Consider the following 27,161-nt stretch of genomic DNA (forward strand, 5'->3'; position numbering starts at 1 on the left):
TTGACAGCAGCGCCTGAACATATTCAACTTATGTGCCACACCAAACACAATGTGCTTACAGTATCCCTCCTTAATCAAGAGGGACAATAATTAGGGCTGTCAAGCGATTAAAAAAATTAATCACGATTAATTGCGTGATTATGCTGCCCGCTTCTTGTTTACAATGTCACCTGAAAGTAAGAACAGGTGTTCGCATGGCACTGTTGTAGCCAGCATTGCAAGATATTTACGTGCCAGATTTACTAAAGATTCGTATGTCCCTTCATGCTTCAACCATCATTCCAGAGGACAAGCGTTCATTCCAATAACTGGTTCTGCTTGATAAAGATCCAAAGCAGTGCAAACTGATGCATGTTCATTTTCATCATCTGAGTCAGATGCCACCAGCAGAAGGTTGATATTGTTTTTTGGTGGTTCGGCTTCTATAGTTTCTGCATCGGAGTGTTGCTCTTTTAACCCTTCTGAAAGCATGTTCCACACCTCATCCCTCTCGGATTTTGGAAGACACTTCAGATTCTTAATCCTTGGGTCGAGTGCTGTAGCTATCTTTAGAAATCTCACATTTGTACCATCTTTGTGTTTTGTCAAATCTGCAGTGAAAGTGTTCTTAAAATGAACAACATGTGCTGAGTCATCATCCAAGACTGCTATAACATGAAATATATGGCAGAATGTGGGCAAAACAGAGCAGGCGACATGTAATTCTCCCCCCAAGGAGTTCAGTCACAAATTTAATTAATGCATTTTTTTTAATGAGCATCATCAGTATGGAAGCATGTCCTCTGGAATGGTGGCCAAAGCATGAAGGGGCATACGAATGTTTAGCATATCTGGCATGTAAATAACTTGCAATACCGGCTACAAAAGTGCCATGCCAACGCCTGTTCTCCCTTTCTGGTGACATTGTAAATAATAAGCGGGCAGCATTATCTTCCACAAATGTAAACAAATTTGTTTGTCTGAGCGACTGGCTGCACAAGAAGTAGGACTAAGTGGACTTGTAGGCTCTTTTGTTTTTGAGTGCAGTTATGTAACAACAACAAAAATCTACATTTGTAAGTTTCACTTTCACGATAAAGAGACAGCACTACAATACTTGTATAAGGTGAACTGAAAAATACTATTTTTTGTTGATCATTTTTACAGTGCAAATATTTGTAATAAAAAATAATATAAAGTGAGCACTGTACACTTTATATTCTGTGTTGTAATTGAAATCAATATATTTGAAAATGTAGAAAAACATCCAAAAATGTTGAAAACATTTCAATTGGTATTCTGTTGTTTAACAGTGTGATTAAAAGTGCTTAGACAATGTGTCAAACATTCCTCTGTCAAGGGAAGCTTGTCCCTATCATTCAAGGTCTATAGGTATTCAAATTATTTTACAGGCTACAAGGCAACCCTCACAACAGAGCATTAGGGGGGCTAGAAAGCATTGCTTTAAGCATTAAAGCAGAAGTCTCTACCATTTGAGCTAAAAGTAGCTGCTCCTTTATGGATATAGAACTTCTATAGTTATAAAGTTATATGTTAACAACATTAATTTACATTTTTTCTGAAATATGAAAATGGTATATAACATTATAGTGATTAATTTATGACAAAGCAAGGAAAAGGATTACAAAAAGGATAATGAAAAATCCACCAGTGGCTGGATAAAGCTTCTCTAATTGTGTTCATGAGGAAAGGAACTAACTATTGCAGCTTTTTTCCCCCATAGAGTATGTGCTTCAGCAGCCTCATTTGAAGGGTTCTAACTTTATCATATGCACTTCTTAATCACCTTCAAAAGTCCTGAGGATCCAAACGAGGCTCTATTAAATAGGAAGGACAATCATCTTTGCAGAGGATGTGAATTCCTAATACTTAGAAAAATGGGTGTGTCTAATATAGTACACACATTGTCTCAGAACAGTTAATACCTATTTATACAGGTTACTGAGAATTTAATGCTGGGGTCAAGAATATGACTGCCTATCTGCCATCTCAATGGTAGTCATAAGTGAAAGCTGCCCATGAACAGCATAAAAACCAGTGCACTTTGCCTGCAAAAGCAAACATTTAGAAAGTTTCCAAACACACACATACAACTTACTTGAGCTTCCCTTTTAGGTTCACAAATTTCCTCATTTGTGCATTAAGTCCCACTCACAGAGAACCACTTATATTAATAACAATTTTCAGAAGTTTTGAGGTCATAGCTATTTTCACTGCATTTCCATCTAGCTAGCATAAATATCAGTTGCTGGTCATAGGATCAAATCATAATAGGAATTAATGTCTTTCCTTTTACCTCTTTCTGAATATCCTTTGCTTGATTCTCAGCTTCACTGAGTAGAGTTTTTAGACTAGCTGCATCGCGTTGATGTTGTTCCTTCAAAGATCCCACTTGATTTTCAAGTTGCTTTCGAGTCATTTCAAGAACACTTAGATCACTGGTTAGCGCTAAACTCTGTTTCTGAGAGCTGCAAAACAATATTCAATTCATACTTCACATTTTAAAATAAAACATTTACATGATTTATAAAGAACTTTTTATCCCTAAGAACTTGACAAACTTTTACAAAGCAATTTTGGCCAAGGATTAATATTTTTTGGAATATCTATTTATACACACAAAATAATTACAAATACTTTGAGTAGAAACTAACTCACAAGAACAGTGCATCTCAATGAGATAGTTACAGTATGCATAACGTACATATATCTACTTCAATTTAGTTCATTCTAGCTTATCAGTAACAATTAAATATTTTGAATATTCTAAAATAGAAAATATAATTGTCTTCATGAAAATCTAGTTATTTCATAAAGTTTTGTACTTATTAATGTAAAAATCTGTAAATTAATAATTAAATATTAAGTATTTAAGTTAAGCAATTGTAATTTGTGCCTATAAAATATAAGCAATAGAAATATGAACCACTCTTTTAGAAACCATCGGCTTTTTTTTTTTTTAATAGAAACAGAGATCATCTGCGTCCCCCCACATTTGAGCATGAACATTTTATGTGAAGAAATACAAGTGAAAAAGTGATCACATATTTATGTGCACAGACCACTGCAACTACTTTTAGTAAATTGGACTGTGCTATATTTTTTACTTAGTCAGGATGAAGTAAGATACTATGGGGAAAAAGACTGGTGCACATCCTCAGTGAGACTATACTACTAGTGGCCTGGACTGGCAGTAGAGGGTTGCTGGGAATATATCACAGGACTAGATATTGTTATATGGGAAACTGTAATGGGGAGGTGTGGTGGCGTCAGACTGGATACAGTAGAAACGTGGGGTAGGAGAGAAGAGGGAAAATGTCAGGAGTTAGAGAAAATGGGAGCAGAAGTAGAATGAAGGGAGATTCATGTATAAGATTTGGCTTCAGTTTGCCTAAAACAATGACTCATCCTTTTTTGGAATGCTCCACTGCAGGGAACTTCCATTGGTAACTACAACTAGAACTTATGGCACTGATAACACAAATATAAAAGGGTAGGTACATGGTAAAAATTCAAGTCTAAAAGAAGAAGAGGTTACTCACTTTGTGCAATAACTGCTCCCATCTCCCCAATCCTGCAGGTCAACATGATGGCTACTAAAAAGGCCATCTTCATAGTTAAATGGAGCATAGAACAGGTTGCCATAGATTCAAATGGAGGTCTCAAGGTAACTAAGGACCAAGTTTAGATTCTAGGTTTGGTGGGGACTTGAATCTGGAGTAGAGATTCCCCAAACTCTCAATAAACTTAGATGATACCAGGTGAGCAAAAAATGGAGAATTCTTCTACTGGACGATAGAAGGCTGATATTGCAGCCAAATGGGCCTTAATCAGACTAACTTTCTTCAGATTCAACAGGTAATACAGAATGACAAAGTAGCACAAATTCAGGCAGGAGGCAGCAGCACCACCACCACCAAAGGAAAAATCTCTTCCATTTCTGCATGTAAGTAGTTTGGGTTGACCTCTTTCTACTAGTCAGTAACATCTGTTGTACTTCCGTAAAGCAAGAGGATTCTAACTCCAGGAACCATCAAGGAATCACGCTCTGAGGTGGAGAACTCCTACAATGGTGTGAAGCACATAACCCACATCCTACGAGAGGACATGAGAAGTGGTTGGGCTTGAATTAGACGGTTAGACACAAAGATGGAGCTGGTAAGGATACCAAACTTGACTCGACTTGACTGGCACTATAAGGGTAACTCTGGTCCTGTCTGATTTTGTCCATCACCCTTAGTAGCAGCAGTGTTGGGGAAAATGCAGAGAACAGACCTTTCTTCCAAGACAGAAGAAAGCTTCTCCCCCTCAAGTAGAAAAAAAGGGCACCTCTTGTTCCTGCAGATGGTGAGGAGATCCACCTTTGGCAGGTCTCCATCTTTTCAATATGCTGTCGAGAACTCTTGAGAGTCTAACTGCCATTCATAGTCCTGTGAGAAGAATCTGCTGAGGACATGGCTGTGGTGTTCTGGATACTTGGGAGGGTGGACTGCTGAAATTTGGATTTGATGAGCTATACACCAGTTCCATAATTTCATGGCTTTAATGAACAAGGAGACAGATCTTTCTCCTCACGGCTTGTTGACATAAAACATGCAGGATAAGTTGTCAGTCATGACCCTGATTGATATATCCCTAATGAGGAGTATGAAATGAAAGCAGTGTTCCTCAGAGCCAAGACTGATCTGGAGACTGGTTTTCTGAATTGTCCACTGCCCTCAGTCATAAGGGCATTGAAGTGGGCTCTTCGTCCCAATTGTGAACAGTGGCAGGTGTCCGTCGCACAGTGTTGGCTGGATCTCAGAGCACCTCGTTAATGGGTACTACCACCCTGGAGGATGTTGCTGACTGCAGGATATCCAACAGTTTCTGCTGTGAGTCCTTGACTTCTTCAAATAGAATTTGAAGAGCATCCACAACCCCCTTTATGAGATCTTGAAATTGCCGAAAATGGTCGGCTAGGGATGGTGGTAGAGGCATAACAAGGATAAAATAGGTATTTGAGGGGTGGCCTCTATGTGCCCTAGCCTTCTGCTCCTCAAATGTCTCCTCCTATGTGTGGCGGGGGGGGGGGGGGGAAAAGAGAAGAGAGCTGTTTGGGGAGGAGTGGGCTGTACAGCTCTAGTACCCTATGAGATGGTACCAGTAGTCTGGTGAATCACTTGGGGCACCCCACACAGGTGTGGGGTGGCATTCAGGGTTGGTTCCACCACCCTTAATGATGAGTGCAATCTTCCCTGTGACTGTCAAAGAATGGATTCCTGAAGGAATATGTTGAAGAACCCTGAACAGAAACAGAAGAGATCTCCTGGAAGTCTCCTTCATCCTCCTCACTATTATCCAATGGAGGGGCACCAGCAGAAAATGGTGGAAAGTTATGCGTTACTGGAGGATGGTGGTCCAGAGATCTGGGTCTTGGTACCAAGAGGTGCTCAATACCCATGAGAAACAGGGACTCTGGTTCCTTCGTTACAGACAGGTCCTTTGTGTATCTGAACTTTTGTGGTATTGAGTAGGGGTTCAGTAGCAATGCAGTAGCCGAGGACAATATCACATCACGCTTGATGGTGGGCGTACCAATGTAGATGCCAATGATGCCTTGGCGCTGCTGCTTGCTTGGTACCAAGGCCATTGGTGCCAACGGCAGGGCTGTGCTTGATGGTGCCAGTCCAGAGTGCTCATGCTTGCCCTCCTTATCCCTAGTAGAGGGTAGCAAGGATGTGCCTCTCCTTTGAGCTCCAGGACTTTCCAGCTCCACTGGTTTTGAGGGAGGAGTCCTTCGACTGAATGGTATAGAGTCGAGAGGTCTAAGATTTGAAGACTGTAGATGTCACAAGGGACATGGGGGTTTTTCGGAGCTGGTTCCTCAAGATGAGAGTCCACATTGCTCTTTTTTGGAAGGCTTCCCTCAAGCCTCCAAAGTCTTCCACTTCTTAGGGGAAGCCTGCGCCGAGGTTTAAGGGACACCGGATCTGTTCAGAGCAGATTTATGGGTGGGGGAGGAGTCTCCTGACCCGACTCAAAAGCTGGTCAAAGGGAGCACTCTATCATCAGCAATCTCAGTTTAATCTCCCTCTTTTTCCTTGCCCTGGACTTGAGGGCCAAAGCAGAAGTTGCTCTTCTGGGAGATGTGAGACTCCCCAAAGTAATCGACTCACTTAGCGTGGCTGTTGCTCACAGGTATAGCCTCCTGGCAGGAGAGGAAGTGTTTGAAACCCACTGAGCACATATGTGCTGCCAGGAAAAATCAGTCTCTCAGAGGAGAAAGAGAGAAGTAAAACAATCCTCTTACTGCTTTTCTTTAACTATAACTATTACTAACAACTAACTAATCTTAAACAACTCTAGAAAAATAGAACAGCTGAGACATGCTCAAAGTGGACATGCTAAGGCTCTGTCTCAGGCCAAGGTGGTTGAGAAGGAACTGAAGATAGTTCTCCCACACACCCCTATATAGCCTTGGTGTCCAGCACGAGGAAGCATAATGTTCATAGGCTGGTCAAACGGACACTGCTAATGGACCATCTCCGATCAAGGACTCAAGAGGTGCATGGGCACCTCAAGCGGAGAACCGATGTGGATACTACTTGAAGAAAAACAGGTTATTGTCCCAGTAGTGTATTCTAGATGAATTATCAAGACACAAGATTCCAAAAGTGAAGACAAAGGGGATAATGGAGGAAGAGGGGATAAAATGGACAAACTACTACTGTGTAAGCTGGATGTTTTAGGCATTCTTTAGCAGTAAGGTAAAATGACTCAAGAATGAAGGAACTACAAGATCAAAACATTCTGAATAATCCTGTCACTCAAAAAAGATACCTGTGAAGTATGTACTTGTTGTATGACTGGGAGATTTATCTTTATTAATTGCCATAACACTGTAAATGAAATACATCTTACAACACAGTATCACTTCAGTGAAGTCTACCATGACTAAGGCTAAGATTTTGTCATGGATATTCTTAGTAAAAGTCACAGACAGGTCACAGGCAATAAAGAAAAATTCACAGAAGCCTGTGACCTGTCCCTGACTTTTACTAAAAATATCCATGATAAAATGGGAAGGGACAGTGGGATGGCTGGGAGTCCTGGGGCCCTCACCACTCGTGGGGGCTCAGAGCTCCGGGGTCCCCCTGCCCTCTCCCCAGTGGCAGGGAGCTGCAGGAATCCCCGTGTCACCACTGGAGTGGGGAGCTGTGGGGGCCTGCCTGTCCCCACCATGGCGACGGTGGGAGTCCCTGTCTCCCACAGCAGCCAGGAGCTGCCGGGTACCCGCCTTGCCTGTGGCTGGGAGCTTTGGGGCCTGCTGCCTCAGGTGGTGGGGGTACTTCGCAGCTCTCTGCCGCTGTGGGAGGTGGCAGGACCTTGCAGCTCCCAGCTGATGGGGCTGAAGTCATGGAGGTCTTTGGAAATCATGGATTCCTTGACTTCCGCAACCTCTGTGACAAAATCGTAGCCTTAACCATGAACATTAGTGATGTGACAGAATAGAAGATCCTGCAATCCTATTTCAATGTTATTTACAAGCTCCAAATGTTAAGCATTTTCTAATCCAAGTTTTTATACATATTTTTCTCTTTTGGGCAGTAAAGGAAGACAACTTTTACTAAGTTTAACCAATGTTAGAATGCATATTCCCAAGTCCCTATTAAAGAGGCAAAATTTAATTTAAAATAAGATGTGTCATCTGAAGCATATTTAATGTTCATTAGTAATATACAAATATTTAAAAAAATAGAGTACAAAATGTGTAAATGTAACTAATTGTAAATGTGAACTGTTCTTTGATCAAAACTAACTGTAAATCAAAAGTTAATAAAATGCATAAGATATATTCCAGTTCTCTTGTGTACAAGCTATTTAAAAAACAAAACAAAAAACATAATTGGCCCCTAATTTTTAAAGTCCTTTTTAGCTGTTATAGAAACCTTTTGAGCTAAGGCCATTTGTAACCTTTAGAGTCAGTAGCTCTTACCTATGAAGCTCCTTCTCTTGTCGCTGAAGTTCAGATGCAAGCAAAGTATTCTCATTCTTTAAGGAGAGGCATTCAGCTTCTAGATCACTCCACTCCTTTCTCAACTTTTCAAGTTCACCTGTAAACAATGTAAAGTTACTCTGAGTAAAACAGTCAAAGCAATGATGTTTCATGTGCCCTCAAAAAGTAACAAGGAAAAATCTGAGAGGATTTGTAAAAACTGTAACTTGTCAAGTTGATTATTATGTTATATACATTTTGTAACACAGAACTAGTATATATCATATCAAATCATAAGCCAACATTAATAGTTTGAGACACTTAAACACTTAGATTAGAATCGCAGAAGATTAGGGTTGGAAGAGACCTCAGGAGGTCATCTAGTCCAATCCCCTGCTCAAAGCAGGACCAACCCCAACTAAATCATCCCAGCCAGGGCTTTGTCAAACCGGGCCTTAAAACCTTCAAGGATGGAGATTCCATCATCTCCCTAGGTAACCCATTCCAGTGCTTCACCACCCTCCTAGTGAAATACTTTTTCCTAACATCCAACCTAGACCTCCCTCACTGCAACTTGAGACCACTGCTCCTTGTTCTGTCATCTGCCACTACTGAGAACAGCCTAGCTCCATGCTCTCTGGAACCCCCCTTCAGCTAGTTGAAGGCTGCTATCAAATCCTCCTTCTCTCGTCTCTTCTGCAGACTAAATAAGCCCAGTTCCCTCAGCCTCTCCTCATAAATCATGTGCCCCAGCCCCCTAATAATTTTTGTTGCTCTCCACTGGACTCTCTTAAATTTGTTCGCATCCGTTCTGTAGTGGGGGGCCCAAAACTAGATGCAATACTCCAGATGTGACCTGACCAGTGCCGAATAGAGGGGAATAGTCACTTCCCTCGATCTGCTGGCAAGGCTCCTACTAATGCAGCCCAATAGGCCATTAGTCTTCTTGGTAACAAGGGCACACTGTTGACTCATATCCAGCTTCTTGTCCATTGTAATCCCCAGGTCCTTTTCTGCAGAACTGCCATTTAGCAGCACTAAGAAATAGTGGCTATTACTTGTAAAAAAAAAAAAAAAAGTCTTTAGAGGTCTATTACTAGAATTTGAAAATTGAAAACGTTATGGAAAAGTTCATTTGAAGCATCTGCTTTTCCAGCCGCTGACATCTAACTACAAAATGATTAGCACTAGTAGAGTTCAGGAGAATCAGAAGTTACTAGATGCCATACATGTCCTAGAGCCACGTAACACAGCATTCAAAGCAAACAAAGCAAACACTGGAAACTTGAAATCAAATCTGTGAAAATCAGCAACCAGTGCAACTAGTAGAGAAAATCTTGGGGATGTAGTGACAAGAGACTGGATTAGGCAAAGCTCTCTCAGGTAAGTCTATACTGCAATTAGACACCCATGGCTGGCCCATGCCAGCTGATTTGGGCTGCGGAGCTGTTGAATTGCAGCCCAGGCCTGGACATCTATACTGCAAATAAACAACCTCGCAGCTCGAGCCTGAGTCAGCTGGCATGGGCCAGTCATAGGTTTTTAATTGCAGTGTAGACATACCTCAGAGGCCCACACAAAGCGTAATTAATGCAGAGTTCTAAATCTTGTGTATGTACCAACTTCCATCTACACACCACTGAAGAAATTTCAGTACAAGTATAATTTATATTGCTCTTATTGTATATTGTAATCTGTATCCTGAGCTCCTTGAAATTCTTAATGTAGATGTCAGTATGGGAAGTTTGTATCGCTCTTTCCTCTAACATAGGTTCAAGATAAACACCAGAATTGGGGTTGACACTGGAAGATCCTATTGGAGTGCAGTTCTGTAAGGTGCAGTTCCATTCATCATCTATGTTGTTTTTGTATTGGTGGTGCCCATCATTGTAGTATCTGAGCACCTCGCAGGTTAGCAGATTGGCACAACAAGTTCCCTACTGAACTTCTGGTGTCTCTTGCTCTCTTACTTTTTCTTTGATCAAAGTGAGAGAGATTGATTGGGAGAAGTAGTTGTGTCACTCTGGTTACTTGGAAAAGCTTTTGTGAAAGAGGCAGATCTTGAAGTATGCCCTAAAGGTGCCAGACTCCAGATTAGTTTTCTCTCTCCTGGGAATTTATTCCCTAGCTGGATTCCCTCCTCTGAGAAACGCCTTGTTGCCTGCTCTCACATGATCATGGTTTGCAACCTGTATTGCCAAATATGAATGCAATAGTCTTGATAGACTGCACTGAAAGGATCGATTCCTTGAACTGGCAGCAGAAGTGAAGTGGAAGCCAGTGGATCTTCCAGGCCTCTTAGCCAAATGTCTAGAAGATTACAGCTACAGAGGTTTGCTGAGTACTTTGCAACTCCTGTGGTAATGTATATTCCTATAATATGTGGCGTTTGCCATGCTTTTCAGCTAGTGCCACTATCCTCTTATTTCAATGAAAAGCATAGCTAAGTTTATAACTAATATCTTATAGGAATAATTAGACAAAATTTAAAGTGCTATTTAAGTGACAGAAAGCAGTGTAGAATTATTCTGTAGTGTATACATGCAAAGTTTCTAGTTAAATTTCAGATTTGTTTGTTTACACTATGGATTTTGATAGTAAAGAAAATACAGAATAATATTGGCCTGAGTAATTTAATTCTAAATATCTACCATTCAGACATCTCAAAGTGATTGTGACAGTTCCCATCAGGATGAGCCATGACTTTCTTACCTTGTAAACGAGTAGCTTCGTCTCTCTGCTGATCCTCACACTGCTGACATCGCAGCTGGAAACTGGCTTGAAGATTGCCAATTTCTTTTTCATATTCTGAGGCTTCTTTCCGCCAGCGTTCAAGTTCAGCCCGCACTTCCTGCAGCTCTTCTTGCAAAGCAGCAATATCAGTGTCTCGTTCTGATGCAGCTTTTTCTGCCCCCTGTTGAAGTAGCCGAATCTCATCTTGAGCACTTAGCAATTCATCTCGAGTGCTTGAAATTTCATTCTCCTTTTCCTCACGAAGATTCTCAATATCTTCCTGCAACCTATGCAGCTGGGCTAGAAAGGAACGTATACATGTACAGTATAGATTTTTTCTAAGCTATATTTATTACATTTGAAGAAAACCTAGAGGGGAAAAAACTCCTTCCTTAACCAACTGAAGCTCAATGGAATTAAAAAACAAAAAACGTGATTCAAATAGTTACATTTGCAAATATTATACTCTTAAAAAAGTACAAGTGGTGATTTATCTCTGTTAGCACTATATTCTAAGTAGATTAATAATAACACCTCTAGCACCTCAGTTCCAGATTTAACTTCATAGTTGGGATTAAATTGGATGGGAATGGTTTCTCTGGTCCAGGATGGATTTTCTGGTCTAAGTAAGAATGAGTCAGAAATACCCCCTGTCCAACACCAAAATAGCCAATATCCCAGTGGCTAGGGTACTCACCTATGAGATCCAGGTTCAAGTCCCTGGTCTGCAATTGTCTACATCCCTAACCATCAGGCTATTTGTTATTCTAGGGTTGGTCTCTCCCAATCTCTCCCGTTGGAGCTGTTACACTCTGTAAAAATATTCAGTGAAGTAGGGACTCAAACCTGGAACTTCTCTAACCCAAGTGAATGCCCCGACCACCAGGTTATTGGCTATTCTGGGATCTCTCTCTGGTTTTTCATTAAAACCTTTTTGATAAATTTAGCATAAAACTTTTTAATTTTTATTCCCCCATCAAACCTGGCAAAGGACCAATAAATATTCCTTCAATATGGAATATTTTTTCTTGAAAATTTTTGAATTTTAGTCCAGTCTCAGTTATCAATGAATAAAAAGGTCACGGAATCCTTTGGGCTGGGGTCAAATATGGGAAGATTCATATCCAGAGAATATTTTTTCAGAAAGCTATTAGCATTTGAAATATATGGTCATGTTGTAGGGTAATCTTCATTGTCACAATAGCTGCCAGGCAGTGTTAGAAAGGTTTCTGAAACATTGGGTGTAATTTGGAGAGCTATCAAACAAAGTTTCCATGACACCTTTTCTTATTTAGGCAACACACAAAAACCATTACCTCATCTGAACCCTTTAATTGTACAGTGACTAATTACATGGGCCCTTACAGTCGCCCTACTCTTCCTATCCATGGATGGAGGGAGAACTACTCTTGTGGAGGTAGGGATTCAGCTGCTTCTGGGGCACTACCCCTTCCCACCCCCCACTCTTCTCTGGACATCACAGATGCAGGTCAAGGAAGAGTGGTGGGCCAGAGGTGTGATGAGTCTGACCACTGTCCACTCTCCTAACCCCATACAGATCTCCTAGAAAATATACTAGAACATCTTCCAGGAGTTCACTGTAAAGCATAACCGGCAAGGAGCTAGGGAGATAGCAGAAGAAAAGAGTTAGAGCAGAGACACAGGGCCTCAGTGTGGGTCTGCCAGGTTTGTGGACAGGCTCTGTGGCTTATTTTTTGCCAGTGGCAAACTTTCCCCACTCTACAAAATAATAGTAAAGAAACAATTTGAGGGATCCTTGTTGAGATTTCTCCTCCTCCAGAATCAGATTTCCCACTTTTGCTACTGCTTTGTTTGGTTGGAGACAGTTTTCGGCTAGGTTGTTAACAGAGCAGCCAGCTTAAATCAGATTATGCCTCAGATTTTTCTGCAAGAGGACATTATCCTGGGAAAGGCCTACATATTTTTGCTGGAAGGCATATGCAGGACTCTATACACTTTTCAGTGTGAGTGGTATATTACTGAAATTATCACCTGTAAACTCATTTGCTGTAGCTATTTTTCTTCTCATAGAAGTTGTTCTTCCTTAGTTTGGTGATGGTTGCTTCCAGATCCACAAGTGTGAATGCAAGAGTGATGTAAGCATTGGATTCCATTTTGCTTTATCTGTTTTGGGCTGGAAAACTCATGGTTTGCTTATTTACCTCAGGTGGAAACAGCTAGCAATGCCATTCCTTCATAAAAGTATAGGTAGTGGTTCCACTAACATTTTTATTATTTCAGATTCTGAATTTGGAAGTTACTTTGGAATGGATAGAAGAACTTATTTAGGGAAGTTTTACCAATAAGGAAAGAAGCTGACCAGGGCATAAAACCTAAATCACTAAGAACTGAGCATGCCTGTCAAGTTCAGAATGCCTGTCAAAAGACAATGTAAGATTCTCCAGCAGGCCTTTTTGGAGAATCTAAAGGTGAAAGGGAGAGAGAAAAAATGTACACTAGAGATTATTTCCGGCTAAAACCTAGAAAATACAATGAATCAGAAGTGTATGAATCATTGAGAAGCATAAATTGACACAGTTCAACTCTCAACAAGAGAAATTAGACTAAGATTCATAGATAATTATTTCCTTTTATAAAAAAGTTACCCAATGCCACCAAAAGTGACTCAAGTATTTTCTTTTATGCCTGAGGTATAAAGAATGAAGAGAAAAATCAATTATTTCATACCTTGCAGAAACTGTATTTGCTTGGTGGACTCCTCAACCTGCAGCCGGTATGCTTTTCTCTCTTCTTCCAGTAGTGCTATAAATGAAAGTGGAAATGTGCCTGAAGTTGTAATTAGTTAAAAAAAATTAAAAAAATGTTCAGCTGTATAGTTTAACAGTTAATCTCAAAGTCAAATTATTTTCCCAAAAATGGAGTTTGAAAGATTAAGATAATCAGATTATTTCACAAATCATCAAAGCTAATACATATGTAAGTAGTTTATTAAAAAGTTAATACTTTTAAATGATTTTTGGTAGTAGTATAATTAATTTAGGTTGTAAACAATTAATATTGCCAGTCATTTTGTCTTGGAAATGCAACTGTATTGTGTGTCGGGGGAAGCATATAGAAAGAAATTTGTAGAGATTTCCCAAAAGAATGTTTACTACAATGAGTTTGAGTTACATTACATAGTTTTCTGCAAAAGCAAACCAACACTTTTGTTATTTGCACTGATACGATTATAACAGGAAGTATGGATGGGGAGTCTAAAAAATGATCTAGCTATCACTGAACTCATTTAACTACCTTTATTGTCCACTTAAAATAGATGAATCAATGAATACACACAGATAAATAAATTTTGCATTTCATTAACTCACTTAAAGGTGTGGTACTGCTCAAAGGAGACTGTCATGTCAATTTAGGCCCAAAATTTGGGTTTTGTATAAAAGATTACTTATAAGCTAGAAACACCTGCCTTTTTCTACATATGGGCAGTAAAACAAAATATTTACTGTATTAGACAAAAATGGTTTAAGCATCCCCTTTTAAGATTAACTGATATATTTACTTAAGGACAATTACTCGAATTTGCACTTAAATTTGATTCTGCAGGACAGTCATTCAAATTTTGTTTATCTCTGTCTCACCTTGAAGTTCAAAGCATTTTTGTTTACTTGTTCTAGCTAGCTCTTGGGCTTCAATCAGTTCCTTGTGCAGCTGCTGAATTTCTTGTTTAGTCTCTGTTTCTGATCGTGCACCCCCCTGCAATTCATCTGATAAAAGAACATTTTTATTTTAAAGCATAAGTTTTCATAGCAACTTTATTTGTACTGCCACATAAAGACAGTCAATGTTTTTGGCTTCAATCATGCAACATTAGCCACAATAGTTACCACTGGGTTAGGTAGAAATTAGAAAACAAAACAAAACAAAAACAAACAAAAAAACCACATTAATTTATTTAGCTGTTTGTTTTAATCTTGAGGGAAATGAAAGTAAAACAATCATAGTTAAATCCAACATGCAAAAAAACATAACATATACAAGGAATTCCAGTTTACATAACACTTAGTGAATTTAAACTTTTTTTTTTTAAATATTGCATAGAATTGGCATATCTCAGGATTACATTCATGAAGCCTTAATGTTGTTGATATTTCATTATAAATGTTCTTTTTGTGCATGTAAAGTAAAGTATAAAGAATGTACACTGTTTCTTTGAAAGTCAACTTCACAAGTTGCTAGCAAAAAGAATTCAGTATGTCATTTCAGCAATGATAAAACTATATAAAACACAACATTATTTATAATGCCATACCTGAGCTAACGTTTTTGAACTTGGGTGTCTAAAGGTAGGCACCTACATGAAAGCACCCTGATTTTACAGAAGCGCTGAGCAAGCCATTTGAAGTCAACATGAAAAGCAGACGTTAGGCCCAACTGAAAGTCAAGCCAAGTTTTGGCCTAAAAAACCCTAGCTTCACTTGATATTACTCTGAAAATATTAAAAGTTCCTTTAATCTCAAATCATGGCTAACGATGTATTTTTAGCTCAAATAATGGTAAGTATATGAATTACAATACATAAAACTTTTCAAATCTGTTCTTCCCCATCTCAAAGTTTTTGTATTATTTATAAAATTGCACAAACAAAAGACCTCAGGGAATAAAAAGAAATCATCTGTGCCAATGGACTAGAAATATTCATATTTGTCTGAAATAAATACAAAATACTTTTTCAACTTAAATTTACTGAATACTCAAATAGCAGAAAGGAGAAACATAATATAATGTTTAAAAACCTTAACTAATAACAGCATATCATTCCCATTGTCTATTAATAACTGAGTACCAGTAGTATGACTTGGCAGACTAGAGGAGAAAGAAACAGTTCTAGCTCCAAGGAATTTTCAATCTTATGATGTGATCCTTGAAACTCTTACGTATTTAACATTTCTCATGTAAGTGTTATTCACGTAAGGGTTTGTAGAATCAGGCCCTTATAGGGAAACAGACTACATATATTACATCAATGGAAGGTAGAAACTTCAAGGAATTCAAGTCAATTGTCTGGTTGCAGAAAAATAGGGAGAACAAGACAGTCCAGCTATCAGACACGAGAAACAAAAGAAGCATGTATTACATAGCTTATGGTTAATAAACTGACAGTCCCAAAATCCATACAGAACTAAAATTAATTTATATTGTGCAAAAGAAAAACCCTAGTCAAGACCCAGAGATATTTTTGCTGGAGAGTCCAGACAAACTACTAATGATTGTTCATTATTAAGTTTTACTTTTGCTATATATTGGTTATACTTGTTTGTTTATTTATTTAGCTTTATATTAGATGAAGGAAATAACTGTTCTAGTTAGTTCCTTGTCTCAATTATTTTTCTTAAATAAGCTAGTTATTTCACCATACCACCACAAAGCACTTATCATATCACATCTCTCCAGAAAAATATCTTGTGCTTGTCTTATTCGTGCAGTAATAAACTCCATGTCTTGGACCTCTTGCAATTTCTTTAAGCACATATTAATGGATTTTCCCCTTGAACGCCAAAGTAGCGTTATACATTTCCATGCTGTGGTAGTTAACATCCTGAACATGGATCTTTCTTTGTGGCTGACCACTGTTGCAGGTGTCTCCCCTAAAATATAACAAATTGGATTTTTGTCAAACTGAATATTAATATATATTTCATGTTGCGTGTGTCCACAAGTTTGTGTCTTATTATATCCCCAAATATAGGAAAGGTGTCCATTACAACATCTCCAGCAGAGAGGAGAAATGTAACAGAATAGCTTTTTGATCATTACAAGGGTATAAAAATTAAGTCCTACAATTAATTTCCACAGCAAACGCCTTGTGGATGGGAAAGTAATGATGCCAGCTTCTTTAAAAAACACAATTTTAGCGTTTAGATTTTTACATACTGGGATTATAAAAAAGGACAAAATAGGAAAACTGAAAAAATTGAACAAAATATTTTCTTCTATGGTCAACCAGAGTTTCTAACCACAGTTTTTCTTTATTACAGAGGCATCGTTCTCAGTCTCCCAGAGATAAATGCTTGTGTAGTTGGACATTTTGTCCCACCTAGATTGTCAACCTTTTCATTCACGTACTGGAAACAAGTTGTGTTCAAGTCAGGTATGGTAAAGAAGTAGTGCCCCACCCACAGATAGAGTAGAAATCTCAGCTAAGATCTCTGGTGGACAGCTTCTCTCCCATCAACTGTAGATTCCATTTAACAGTAACACTGTTCCTTAGGAGCTGGAAAACTATTCAAGTTATCAGACAGGCCCACAGAGTGGGAGAAGGCAATAGCCATACTTTTGTTTTTTTTCCCCTCTCCCCCACCCTCCTCAGACCAAACGGATATTTATTTATACAAAATGGAACAACTCAAACAGGAGAGATTGATCCTGAGCAGAGGCTTGAACTCAGATCTCTTTCCTGTTTGAGCTGTTCCACTTTGTATAAATAAATATTAATTGGGTCAGAGAGAGAGAGAGAAATCGACTCTACAGCCCAGTGACTAGGGGCACTCACCTGGAACGTGGAACACCTGGGTTCAAGTACCTGCTCCAAATCAGGTAGAACAGGACTTGAGCCTGGCTCTCCCACATTCCAAATGACTGCCCTAGTTTCCAGGCTCTTCAGGGGGCCAGTTGCTCTTATTTTGACCAGAAATTCCATCCAGAACCTGAGAAACCTCTCGTGACATAGTTTCCTTGAGCCCAGTATGTCTCAAACAGTTCCAATTTTTATGAATCAATATTTTCCAACAAAGAAAATTTTATCAAAAAGTTATCAACCAGCTCTACATAGTAGTCAAAGATTACTGAACTGTGTGGCAGTTAGTTTGTAAATGTATAATTTTGCAAATTGTTCTTCAGAACAACCTTAATCAGAATTGGAACACACAGTCTACTTGCTCTTTCCCTTGCTTGTTGCAATTTTGCATGCAATTCTAATACGACTGGGCTTAATGTTTTGGCCATTCTAGCTTTAATTAAGGGTTTCCATTAAAATTTGTGGAATGTATATTTCCAAATCTAGAATAGCACAAGATATTTTCTAAAGTCTAAACGGGACTAGAGTATCCCAAAATAAATATTGTACAATTTTCCCTCTAATTGCCACACAAAGATTTGCAGAAGGAATTCATGTAAACTTATCAGTGATATGAGAGTTATAAACAGTCTTCAAATACTGTTTAGCGGTAAACTACTTCAATCTTTAAGAGTTAATCTTTCAAGTGGGAAGAAAGTGAAAGGAAAAAAAAATATTTTAGAATATTTATCTAGACTTAAGTTTCTTCATCAAAACAATATTTCTTGATCTCACAAATAGTTGTGACCTATAACAGAATTAATAAGGCAAAGATAAAAATAGGACAAACCCTCCTCCCAAAAGCAGACACTGACACAAAGTGAAGTGTGATAGGGAAAGAAAGGGCATCAAATTTTCTAATTTATATAGACATATCTCTTTGAGAGTGGCAAGGATGAGAGTTCTGAAAAGTGAGAAATAAGCAGTTTTTTCCAAAACATTCCCTTAACCATTCATATATAAGCAAATCCAAAAGGAAGTATAAATCACCATCATAGGTGTAGAAGGCATTCAACTTCCAAAACATCTAGAGGAAGAAGACAAACTACACTCCTAAGTATTAGAAAGCCTTCAATTGATACCATGCAGGCTAACTTGCTATATACTGAAACCAGAAAAAGGTGCAAAGGGCAACATTCAAAATAGCTTCAAGACAAGTGCCTGAGATTATCTGTATCTAAAATAATCAGAACGCCAGGGGCACAGAAGTTAGTGCTGGCTCCAATATATCTGCCAACCCTTAAAGCTTGTGCCTCACATCAAAGTATCAGTGCACTGAAAGAATAAGTTAATCACTCCCTTAAATATCAAGGACGACTTCTATTTTTGTCTCCATGGATAGTGTTAGAACTGCTGTGTAAAAGTTAGTATAAGTTGTTCCCCCACCAATCTGGTTCAAAGCAAGAAGTCTGAACATGGATATTCTTCTTAAGGCCATGAGCCATGTCACAAACATGTGAGGCATATCCTATGATGGTCTGTGAGGGACAACTTGTGGAAACATTTTCCACACAACTGAAATTATCTTTCTAATGTCAGAATCTGCCATCAAATAAATTTTAAGGCCTAGAAGATCAGTACAGGAAAAATAAAACCCAGATCAGACCAACACTTCCAAATCTGAGGGCAGGCAGGAAAAAAAAAGGCACCAAGAGAACTCCACCTATGTGGTTGTCTTTACAGAAGTGGTCTTACTGTACATATATAAACAAAGAATCCTGGCTAGGCTCTGCCTTTTAGTTGTCCCATATACATGTGCATCCATAAGAGTCAGAATCTGTGGAAGCAATTTCATGAAGTAAGACATTTGCACAGCTCTCATATCTGAGGCACCTAGCTCTTCCAGGGCTCTTGAAGAACCCTATCCAATAGCGAGCCTCCCTTTGGGGAAAAACATTGTTCTACTGAAATCAAATAAATTAGATTAAACACGTAAGTTTTTGTCAAATTCCTGAAACACTGAGTTATGCAAACTGTATTAAGTAACAACTGAATGCATCATTTGTAATCTAAAGAAACATTAGGAAGTTGATGATAAGCACTATCAGTGCTAGCTGCCTTGATTGTTTCCTGGTGCTGTATTTGTTGGACACAAACACCTATTTTTAATTCTTCAACTTTTCTTTGTAATTATCAGCTACTGAGAGACTTAGCCTGTCTTTAAAAGGCAAATTTCAAGAAACCTTTATTAGTGGCTGATAAATACATTACCTCATCAACAAAACAAAGTCTGGCAAATGCACAAAGTATTATGGATTTTTTTCCCCACACTTCGGCTTGTGTAAAGTAGAAACAGTGTTAATAAATTTGAAGTTTAATGATAGAAAACACACATGGAAGAAACAGAAGCAAAATGAAACGTATCACCATCCTCTTGTTCCATGAATTACAGTAACTTCCTAAGTTGCTTTCTACATTCCAGTAAATAATTGAACAAACTGAAACACTAGTTTTCCATCTGACACTTCTGCATTTCCCTAGAAGCCCCAGGAACAGCTTCTAGTTCAGAAAGACGTTTGTCTTCCCATGGCTCTACTAATGCATAGCTAAGCCAACTGAGTCCTACTCTAACAAGTAAGACCCTCTTTAGTAGGGAGGGAAGCAAGATGCCTAATGCAGCATTCTGTAAAGTTTGTTGAATAAAATTGCTGGCTTACCGGCTGTGTGTGAAATTATTGCAATAGAAGTTAATGATTTATTGCTGAAGATCTTTAAAAGATATTTCATAATAATGGACTGTAAGGAGCAATAAACAATTTCAGCATGCAAATGAATGAGGTTGGTCAACTTCGAAAGTAATTTACTGAATGTGTAATTCAACAGCAGTATTATTTCTCTTGTATGGCAAGACAAAATACTAAAATGTAAAAAACGAAATTACTTTCCTGCTGGAAATAATTTGGAAGTTCAGTACTGATGACTACTTGGATTTTCAATTGTGGAAAGGTTGTAGCACATATAAATAATTCACAGGTGTGAATAATTATACCTGCTTGAAGGAGTGGCTTACGTAAAGTAATGTGACTGATTTGGGATCTCTAGTTTTAGTGCTGTTTGAGAAAACTAATGTTTGATTTTGCTGGGATCTGATTGGCCAAAATCTTCTCTTCTCATATGACATAAGCAGATATAGGGTAGCTAAAGCATTCATGAATAAATCAACAGGAACCCACTTGCATATTATAGGAAAGGGAACTAGATGGTCTGTCAGCTCTTTTCCACCATTACTTTTTTTCCCCACCAAAAACATGATTAAAATCATGTTGACTTCCAGAATTGCTCTTAAAAAAATAAACTGTTTTAGAATGGTAAAAGTAATACTTCTGTAATAAGGTATTTTTTGCCTACAGTACAGCATACATATCTTACAAGGCAGACAAACTGATTTTTAAATAAGTGAATTCTTTCGTAGTCTGATACCCTGTTTTACAAATTTCATCCTTGAACTCATTTACATAGTTGAATTATAATACTTCAACCTTAAGACAAAATTTAATACATTAAATACAGAGGGATTAATGAATTATATGGCAACATTAGAAATCAGTTCCTGGTTGAAATAAATAAATAAATAAATTTGAAATGTGGGTGAACAGGGATTTGCTATTGTACTACATGACATATTGCAAATTATTTCTTGGCTTTCTGTCCTGCATAAGAAGAACTGCAGACAAACACACATTCTGAAGTATACACACATATTTTGTACTTCAAGGTTTGTCTACTTCAACAACATATTATGATAAAATTCACAACCAGTAATATTCAAATAGCTTTTCTTCGAAAGAGGCAACACATTCCACATATTGAAATTTACTACTAAAAATATTAAAGTAATTATGTTAACTTATGGAACATGACAGTATTAAACTTTATCTATTGGCAGATTAAGTCAGTGCATACATCTACGTTCCCATTAATGGCATTAATTACAGTTACCAAACCAAACTTATTGATATGTCCTCGACTTTTCAAACACTTGAATTCTTAAACTGTTTCACCAGACTCTAATCTGCCAAAATAAGCTATACTCCATGTATTTTTGTTGGTTAGCTATATCACTGAACATTTTGTAATTGCTCTGAAGTACTTCAGATATAAAAATCTCATCTTTTCCAGTAAAAATTTGGGAAAATATATACAACCGAGGAAGTGATCTTATGTTAGCCTTTCAGGTTTCTGTATGGTTTCCAAGTTTTTTGAGCAAACAAAAAGTTAGTAGTGTTCCTTTCATTTGTAACCCAACATAAGAACTGTGTCATTGCTGACCATAAAAGAAAAAAGTCAATAATTATAGAAGTGAAGCAAAAGTTTACCTTTCAACATGCTAAATATAATGGTATATTAATATTTTATCACTTATATTTAATCTATTTTTCATGTGATCAATTTGAAAAAATTAATTTGCTGAACATGGCAAGTTTCCAGTTAAACAGTAGATACATTTTTAGGTCTGACTGCAGTATGAAGGTCTCCTACAGAAGAATCTGATTTTCTAATTTCAATGTCCAAAGCTAATATATCCAACATAGGCTGTTTTGTTTAGCAAAACCTGAAAAATCTAACATACCATCTATGATAAACCATAAATACATTCATAATTGAAGATTTAACAGTTCTTTAAATATAAATAATACCAAATTACAAACTAAGGAGTCTTTTTCATCACTGATGGAAACAATTTACACAGATAGCAGCCATTTTAAGCATTATTGGGTAACAATGACCAGAAGAGATACACTGATTAACAACCGAGAAACAGAACATGAAGAGAAACTATTATTTTCTTGACTTGTGCTTTAAGTTACACATGAAGATTTATTTTAGCAGCACTGCTGTGAACTGGGGGGGAAAAAAAAAAAAAAAGAGTACTCTAATTTTAAATTGTCACTTATCTCTACACTAACACTTGGCTACATTATTTAATTTCAGATGAATGAATCACGATTTCTTTTCAAACATACTTCCTTAATAAAGTAATTTAAATATTTAAACTTGAGCACTTCTCACTTAGCTACAAATATTCATCCTAGAATAAAACACGCATGTATTATTCAGAATTTGCATCTGTCACACTACATCTTAAAGTTAAAAAGTATGTACATTTGTTTACCTTTTAAAAGAGATACTTTAGCAATAGGTTCATTTAGCTCTTGTTCATCCATTTGGGCATCTAAAACAAAAAAGTTAAATTGCTTTAAAACAGTGGGTAGACTAGAGTCAAGTTCTACAAACAGATTCTATAAACAGATCAGAGAAATCTTTACTGTCCTCACTCTCCCCCATCCCCAACTTGGTTACAAGGTAGCAAAATACTATATCTCATGTTGTTCTTTAATTACACTTTATTTGGCTGAGCTAAATATGTTCTAGATTCTAATAGCAAACCTTATCATACTTACGAACACCAAAGCCATTTTGCATAAATTTACACCCAAATTTACCTGTAGTGTCGTCACTGCTTTTCTCCTTGCTTGGACTAAGAGTATCTGACAAATCAGATTCTTTTGCTCTTGCTTGGTTTTCTGTAAGAGACAAGGAGAACCTCAATTAAAATGTGTGTGTGTTTCCTATGGCTTTTCCTCCCCCCTTCGTATAAATTCTAGATCTACTGCTAGATGCTGCTTAAAGTGCAGAACTGAAGAGAACTGTTACACTTGTGCTTTAATAAAAGCCAGTGTTTTTCTTGAGTCTTTAAAATCCCACTCCAAAATGAATTAAATGGCCGTAGGATCAAATATTTAATGTTACAGTCTAACATGAGATGGTAACTGCCTCATAGATAGCTTCGGCTTTTGTTTAAAGCTGTACTCTTGCCAGTTGGAACCCAGTGTAAAAGCTGGTTGTTTTGTTCAGTCTTTCCGGGAACAAATCAGAAAAAACAGCAGCAACATTTCCAGAACAATACAGATATTGTATCATGATGGAAAGAAAATGCTGCTGAGAACAAAACTTGATTTTGCAGTGTTTTGAATAAGTAAAACAACAGCAATAGATGCCTAGGTGCATTGTGTTGTAATATAAATTTGAAATGAACTATGAATAAAGATTAATCTCAGTAATGTAAATCATCAGTATTTTAACTAGTTTTTTTAAAATAGTTTTAAGTTTAGGTTATGTTACTAAGAAATGGTCTACATGCTTGCACAAAAGCACCTCTGAAAGGGCTTATGGATCATCAGCCTTCTATATTCTGTCCACTAGATAGTTATGTGACGTTTAGTGGAACCCTGAAAGCAGTTTTTTGGCTAGGTCTAGAGGCCTCACAAGGAGAAAAAACGGGAAGGGAAGTGGACTTCATTATACTAATTCATCCTTTTCCCATGCAACAGTCCGCTTGACTCCACAAGACCAAAGACTCACTTTATGTGCCTGTAATAGCTTAATTTTATTTCTGAACTTCAATTTAGCTCAGATGGATGCACACAGACACAATGGCGGTGAACCAAAAGACAAGAATATGAATCATGCCCTCATCATCAAGGCTTGAGGACACATATAATAAAGTATTCTTGGCTCATTGCACTCTGGCTTGTTCGGATAGCACTGTTGTCTACCCACAAATTGGTGGACCCTTCTCCTTGGGCACAAGTGCCAGGTAATGGGGGATTTAGATAGATAGCTATTATAATGCTCCCAGTATAGAGTCTTTCCTTCCATATCAGCATGAAGCACTGTCATCACAAATCCTGTCTTCACCTGCTGATATTTAATGTACATGCCAAAAAAAATAAAATAAATAAAAAATAAAAGCATCTGGCAGAAGAGGGAAGAAAGGACATGCAGTTATAGACAAATAAGTGCATGGGAAACCTATCAGAATTGGTATATCAAATTATGTAAAAGAAAGTTATCAGACATTGTGAACTTGCTATTTCTTGTCAGACAATGACTCCGTGGAATTGAAAACCAAAAACAAATTCAACAGAAACTAATGCCCTTGTTCTGGGAAACAGACAAGCGGTCAAAGGGTAAGACACAGATAGATTAACAGAATACACTTTTCCCTTTCATACAGGACAAGGATAAAAAGATTGTACCAGGTCATTATGTCAGAGGAACATCCAGATGTGTGAGTCACAACAGAAGGTAAACAACAAACAAGGTACCTCATTTTTGTTAGTCAAGAAAGAAGGTGGTAGCCATCAACATATGCCTTCCCCTAAGACTAATGGTTCATGAGTTCTGGCAGCTATTTCCTTGCTCTGCTTCCCACTTACCATGGACAAGTTGCTTAACCTCAGCATCTAACTTTCCCTGTCTGTAAAGTGAGAGAAGTACTTCCCTGCCTTACAGGGATAAGAGGTTTCATTCAGTAATGTTTTTAAAGCACTTTATGGTACTTTATGGCACATTGTAACTACCAAATAATGCACTTGCATCTGAAGAAGTGAGTTTCTTACCCACGAAAGCTTATGCTCCCAATACTTCTGTTAGTCTCAAAGGTGCCACAAGACCCTCTGTTGCTTTTTACAGATTCAGACTAACACGGCTACCCCTCTGATACTTGATACCAAATAATTATAATCAAGTCCATAAAATTGCCTTTGGAGCTCTGACAAGCATTAACCAAAATAACATATTTGCTTTAAAACCTAGGTGGCTAGACTAGCACTGTCAAATTTAGGCTCTAAAAGTTTCTCCCATGTTGTTTATGTCAGTGGCTATTCCAGAAATGTTAAGATGTGCAAGTTTTACATCAGGTGACTCCATTTCCATATATATGCATATAAGGAAGTGTTAATATTTGCTCTATGCAAAACAGGATAAAAAGTACAAGTTCTAGACCCTGGATTCCATCACACACACAGGATCCATAACCAGGGTTAGACTTTACTGGATCTTAGGAGACACTATGCGTAGGCTCTGCATCTGAAATGGCAGAAGTCAAAGTGACTAACAACTTGCCTAGATAGTGAATTATTGCGCAACAAGCCAGGATGTGAATCTACCACACACCAGATTGCTGCTCAGTAACTCAGTGAAAGTCCTGGAGTGTGAATTAGCATACTGCAGCTTGAAAACACAGAATGCTCAACTGCTCCAGGACTTCCACTGCACGTCCACGCAGCAAATTACTGAGTGGCAAGCTGGTATGCTACAGAGTCACACCCTGGCTCATCTACATGATGAGTTACTGTGTGGCAAGCCCCAAGTAGCTTGGTAGGTTGAGGAACTAGATTTCTATTCTGGAAACCAGAATTCAACAAGTACAAATGACTTTGGTGGCCTCATCCTACTTTCTTATGGACATTTGCCTGCGTCTAATGCCACAATGTTCAGGTAGTTTTTTGGTCATCCTTGGTTAAGAAGCCAAACAAATATTAAAAATAATAGGGGTATTTTCAGGAGGAGCAGTGGCAGACTTAAGGACAGAAATTAATTCAGTAGTCCGATTCTGATCTCCGTTACTCAGAGTTTACCCCAATGTAACTGCAATCAAAATCTGGCCAGTAGCTAACTGTACAACTATTTAGTGTAGTCCCCTACTTTCATGAATACTAAGCTCACTTTTTCAAAATCTGCAGGTATTGCATTTTAATGAAAAATTTGACTAATTTTTATATACCACAATTTGGTAACACAAAGCTCTTTCCTGGGTTTTTTCTTTCATTTCAATCTTTTCACACTTTCAATAGTGAAAGTGAGTTACTTTAATGCATGAGATAATAAAATAAAAACTATTTTAAAATTTGTTGACACCATACTTATTACAGTATTAATAAACACTAAAAATAGCTCATCATTTTGCAAGATAATACTGGCATGCAAGTGTTAAATTACAGTTAGGCTTATTGTATGCATTCTTTTGCCAAACATGGCATGTTGTCTGGAGTTTATACAAGCTTGGTAACAAGCTAAAATGGAGTTGCACAGAGAAGATGAAGTAATTCTAAAAACAAAGCTGGAATCCGTAATGACCAAAATATGTTTAAATGTAACACTATCTATGCTGATAGATGGGCAGAAATCAATACTCTGATATATTAAGAAACATTCATGGAAAGGATGAAAAAATTGTTAAATGTCAGCACTTTACCACTATATCCACTGAACAAACAAAATATTAAAATGTTAATATTGTGCTCCATGTTGGGGACTATCATAAATTACTAACATCTGTAGCATTCCTGATTTTGGCTCTGCAACATGAGCTCATTAATATTCAGGAACTTAAGTTGCCCATAAATAAATATTTGTATTTTAGTTTTCCTTATAAAAAGATCATGAAACAAGAAAGTGACAAACTTTAAAGGGTCGCACATTTATGTTTTATCTTTAAAAAAGCAGGTTTATAAGATTAGGGTTCATTTTAACACTGTTTGGCTATTTCTAGATTATTTACAAAAACCCCACACCTTTTTCCTCTTAGCTGTTAACTAAGACTAACTAATATTTTCTGGTTCTGCTCAGTGAAAAAAACTCAGTCTGAAATTTATTTAGTAGTGAGAGATTTTAAACAAGCTTGCAAAAAATTCCTTTTTAAAAAACCTTTGGATGAGAAATACACAGGTGAGAAGTCAGTGAAGACCAGTCCTCCACACGCCCTCATCCCTCAAAATAGTTTCCTTATGATTTCCCCCATAAAATAGTTATATAGTGATGTATCAATGGACACTAACTATATTTACTCTCTTTGTGGGCTTGTTAAAAAATTACCTTATATTTAACAAAAAAATTACTAAGTTATTGGTTTAAATCAGAAACTTTTATTTTAAACACACCCACTAATAAAACATGTTTCAAAAAGAGTTATATAAATCAGAAATCTAACCTCTCAAAAGCTTTGTTTCTTCCACTTTGGTTAGATGTCCTTCGTCTATGAACTTGTCTGCCAAACAAAATAAACGTTAC

At 37.6% G+C, this 27,161-nt stretch overlaps 1 protein-coding gene across 25 annotated transcripts in view; it reads right to left on the minus strand.

Moving 5' to 3' along the window:
* SLMAP (sarcolemma associated protein) overlaps positions 1–27,161 on the minus strand; it is a 157,169-nt gene that overhangs the window by 10,762 nt on the left and 119,246 nt on the right. For 15 of the 25 annotated variants that reach the window (XM_034777668.1, XM_034777681.1, XM_034777683.1 and 12 more), the window contains 8 exons: positions 27,082–27,138; positions 22,751–22,831; positions 22,420–22,479; positions 14,332–14,457; positions 13,421–13,495; positions 10,691–11,011; positions 7,979–8,096; positions 2,297–2,468 (listed from right to left, as the gene is read on the minus strand). In XM_034777668.1, the coding sequence (XP_034633559.1) occupies positions 2,297–2,468; positions 7,979–8,096; positions 10,691–11,011; positions 13,421–13,495; positions 14,332–14,457; positions 22,420–22,479; positions 22,751–22,831; positions 27,082–27,138 (1,010 nt within the window). The remainder of the gene's footprint in view (positions 1–2,296; positions 2,469–7,978; positions 8,097–10,690; positions 11,012–13,420; positions 13,496–14,331; positions 14,458–22,419; positions 22,480–22,750; positions 22,832–27,081; positions 27,139–27,161) is intronic. The other 10 variants (XM_034777691.1, XM_034777692.1, XM_034777693.1 and 7 more) reach the window with 2 other exon arrangements.

Source organism: Trachemys scripta, chromosome 7, assembly GCF_013100865.1.
Source record: "Trachemys scripta elegans isolate TJP31775 chromosome 7, CAS_Tse_1.0, whole genome shotgun sequence".
Taxonomy (NCBI): domain Eukaryota; kingdom Metazoa; phylum Chordata; order Testudines; family Emydidae; genus Trachemys; species Trachemys scripta.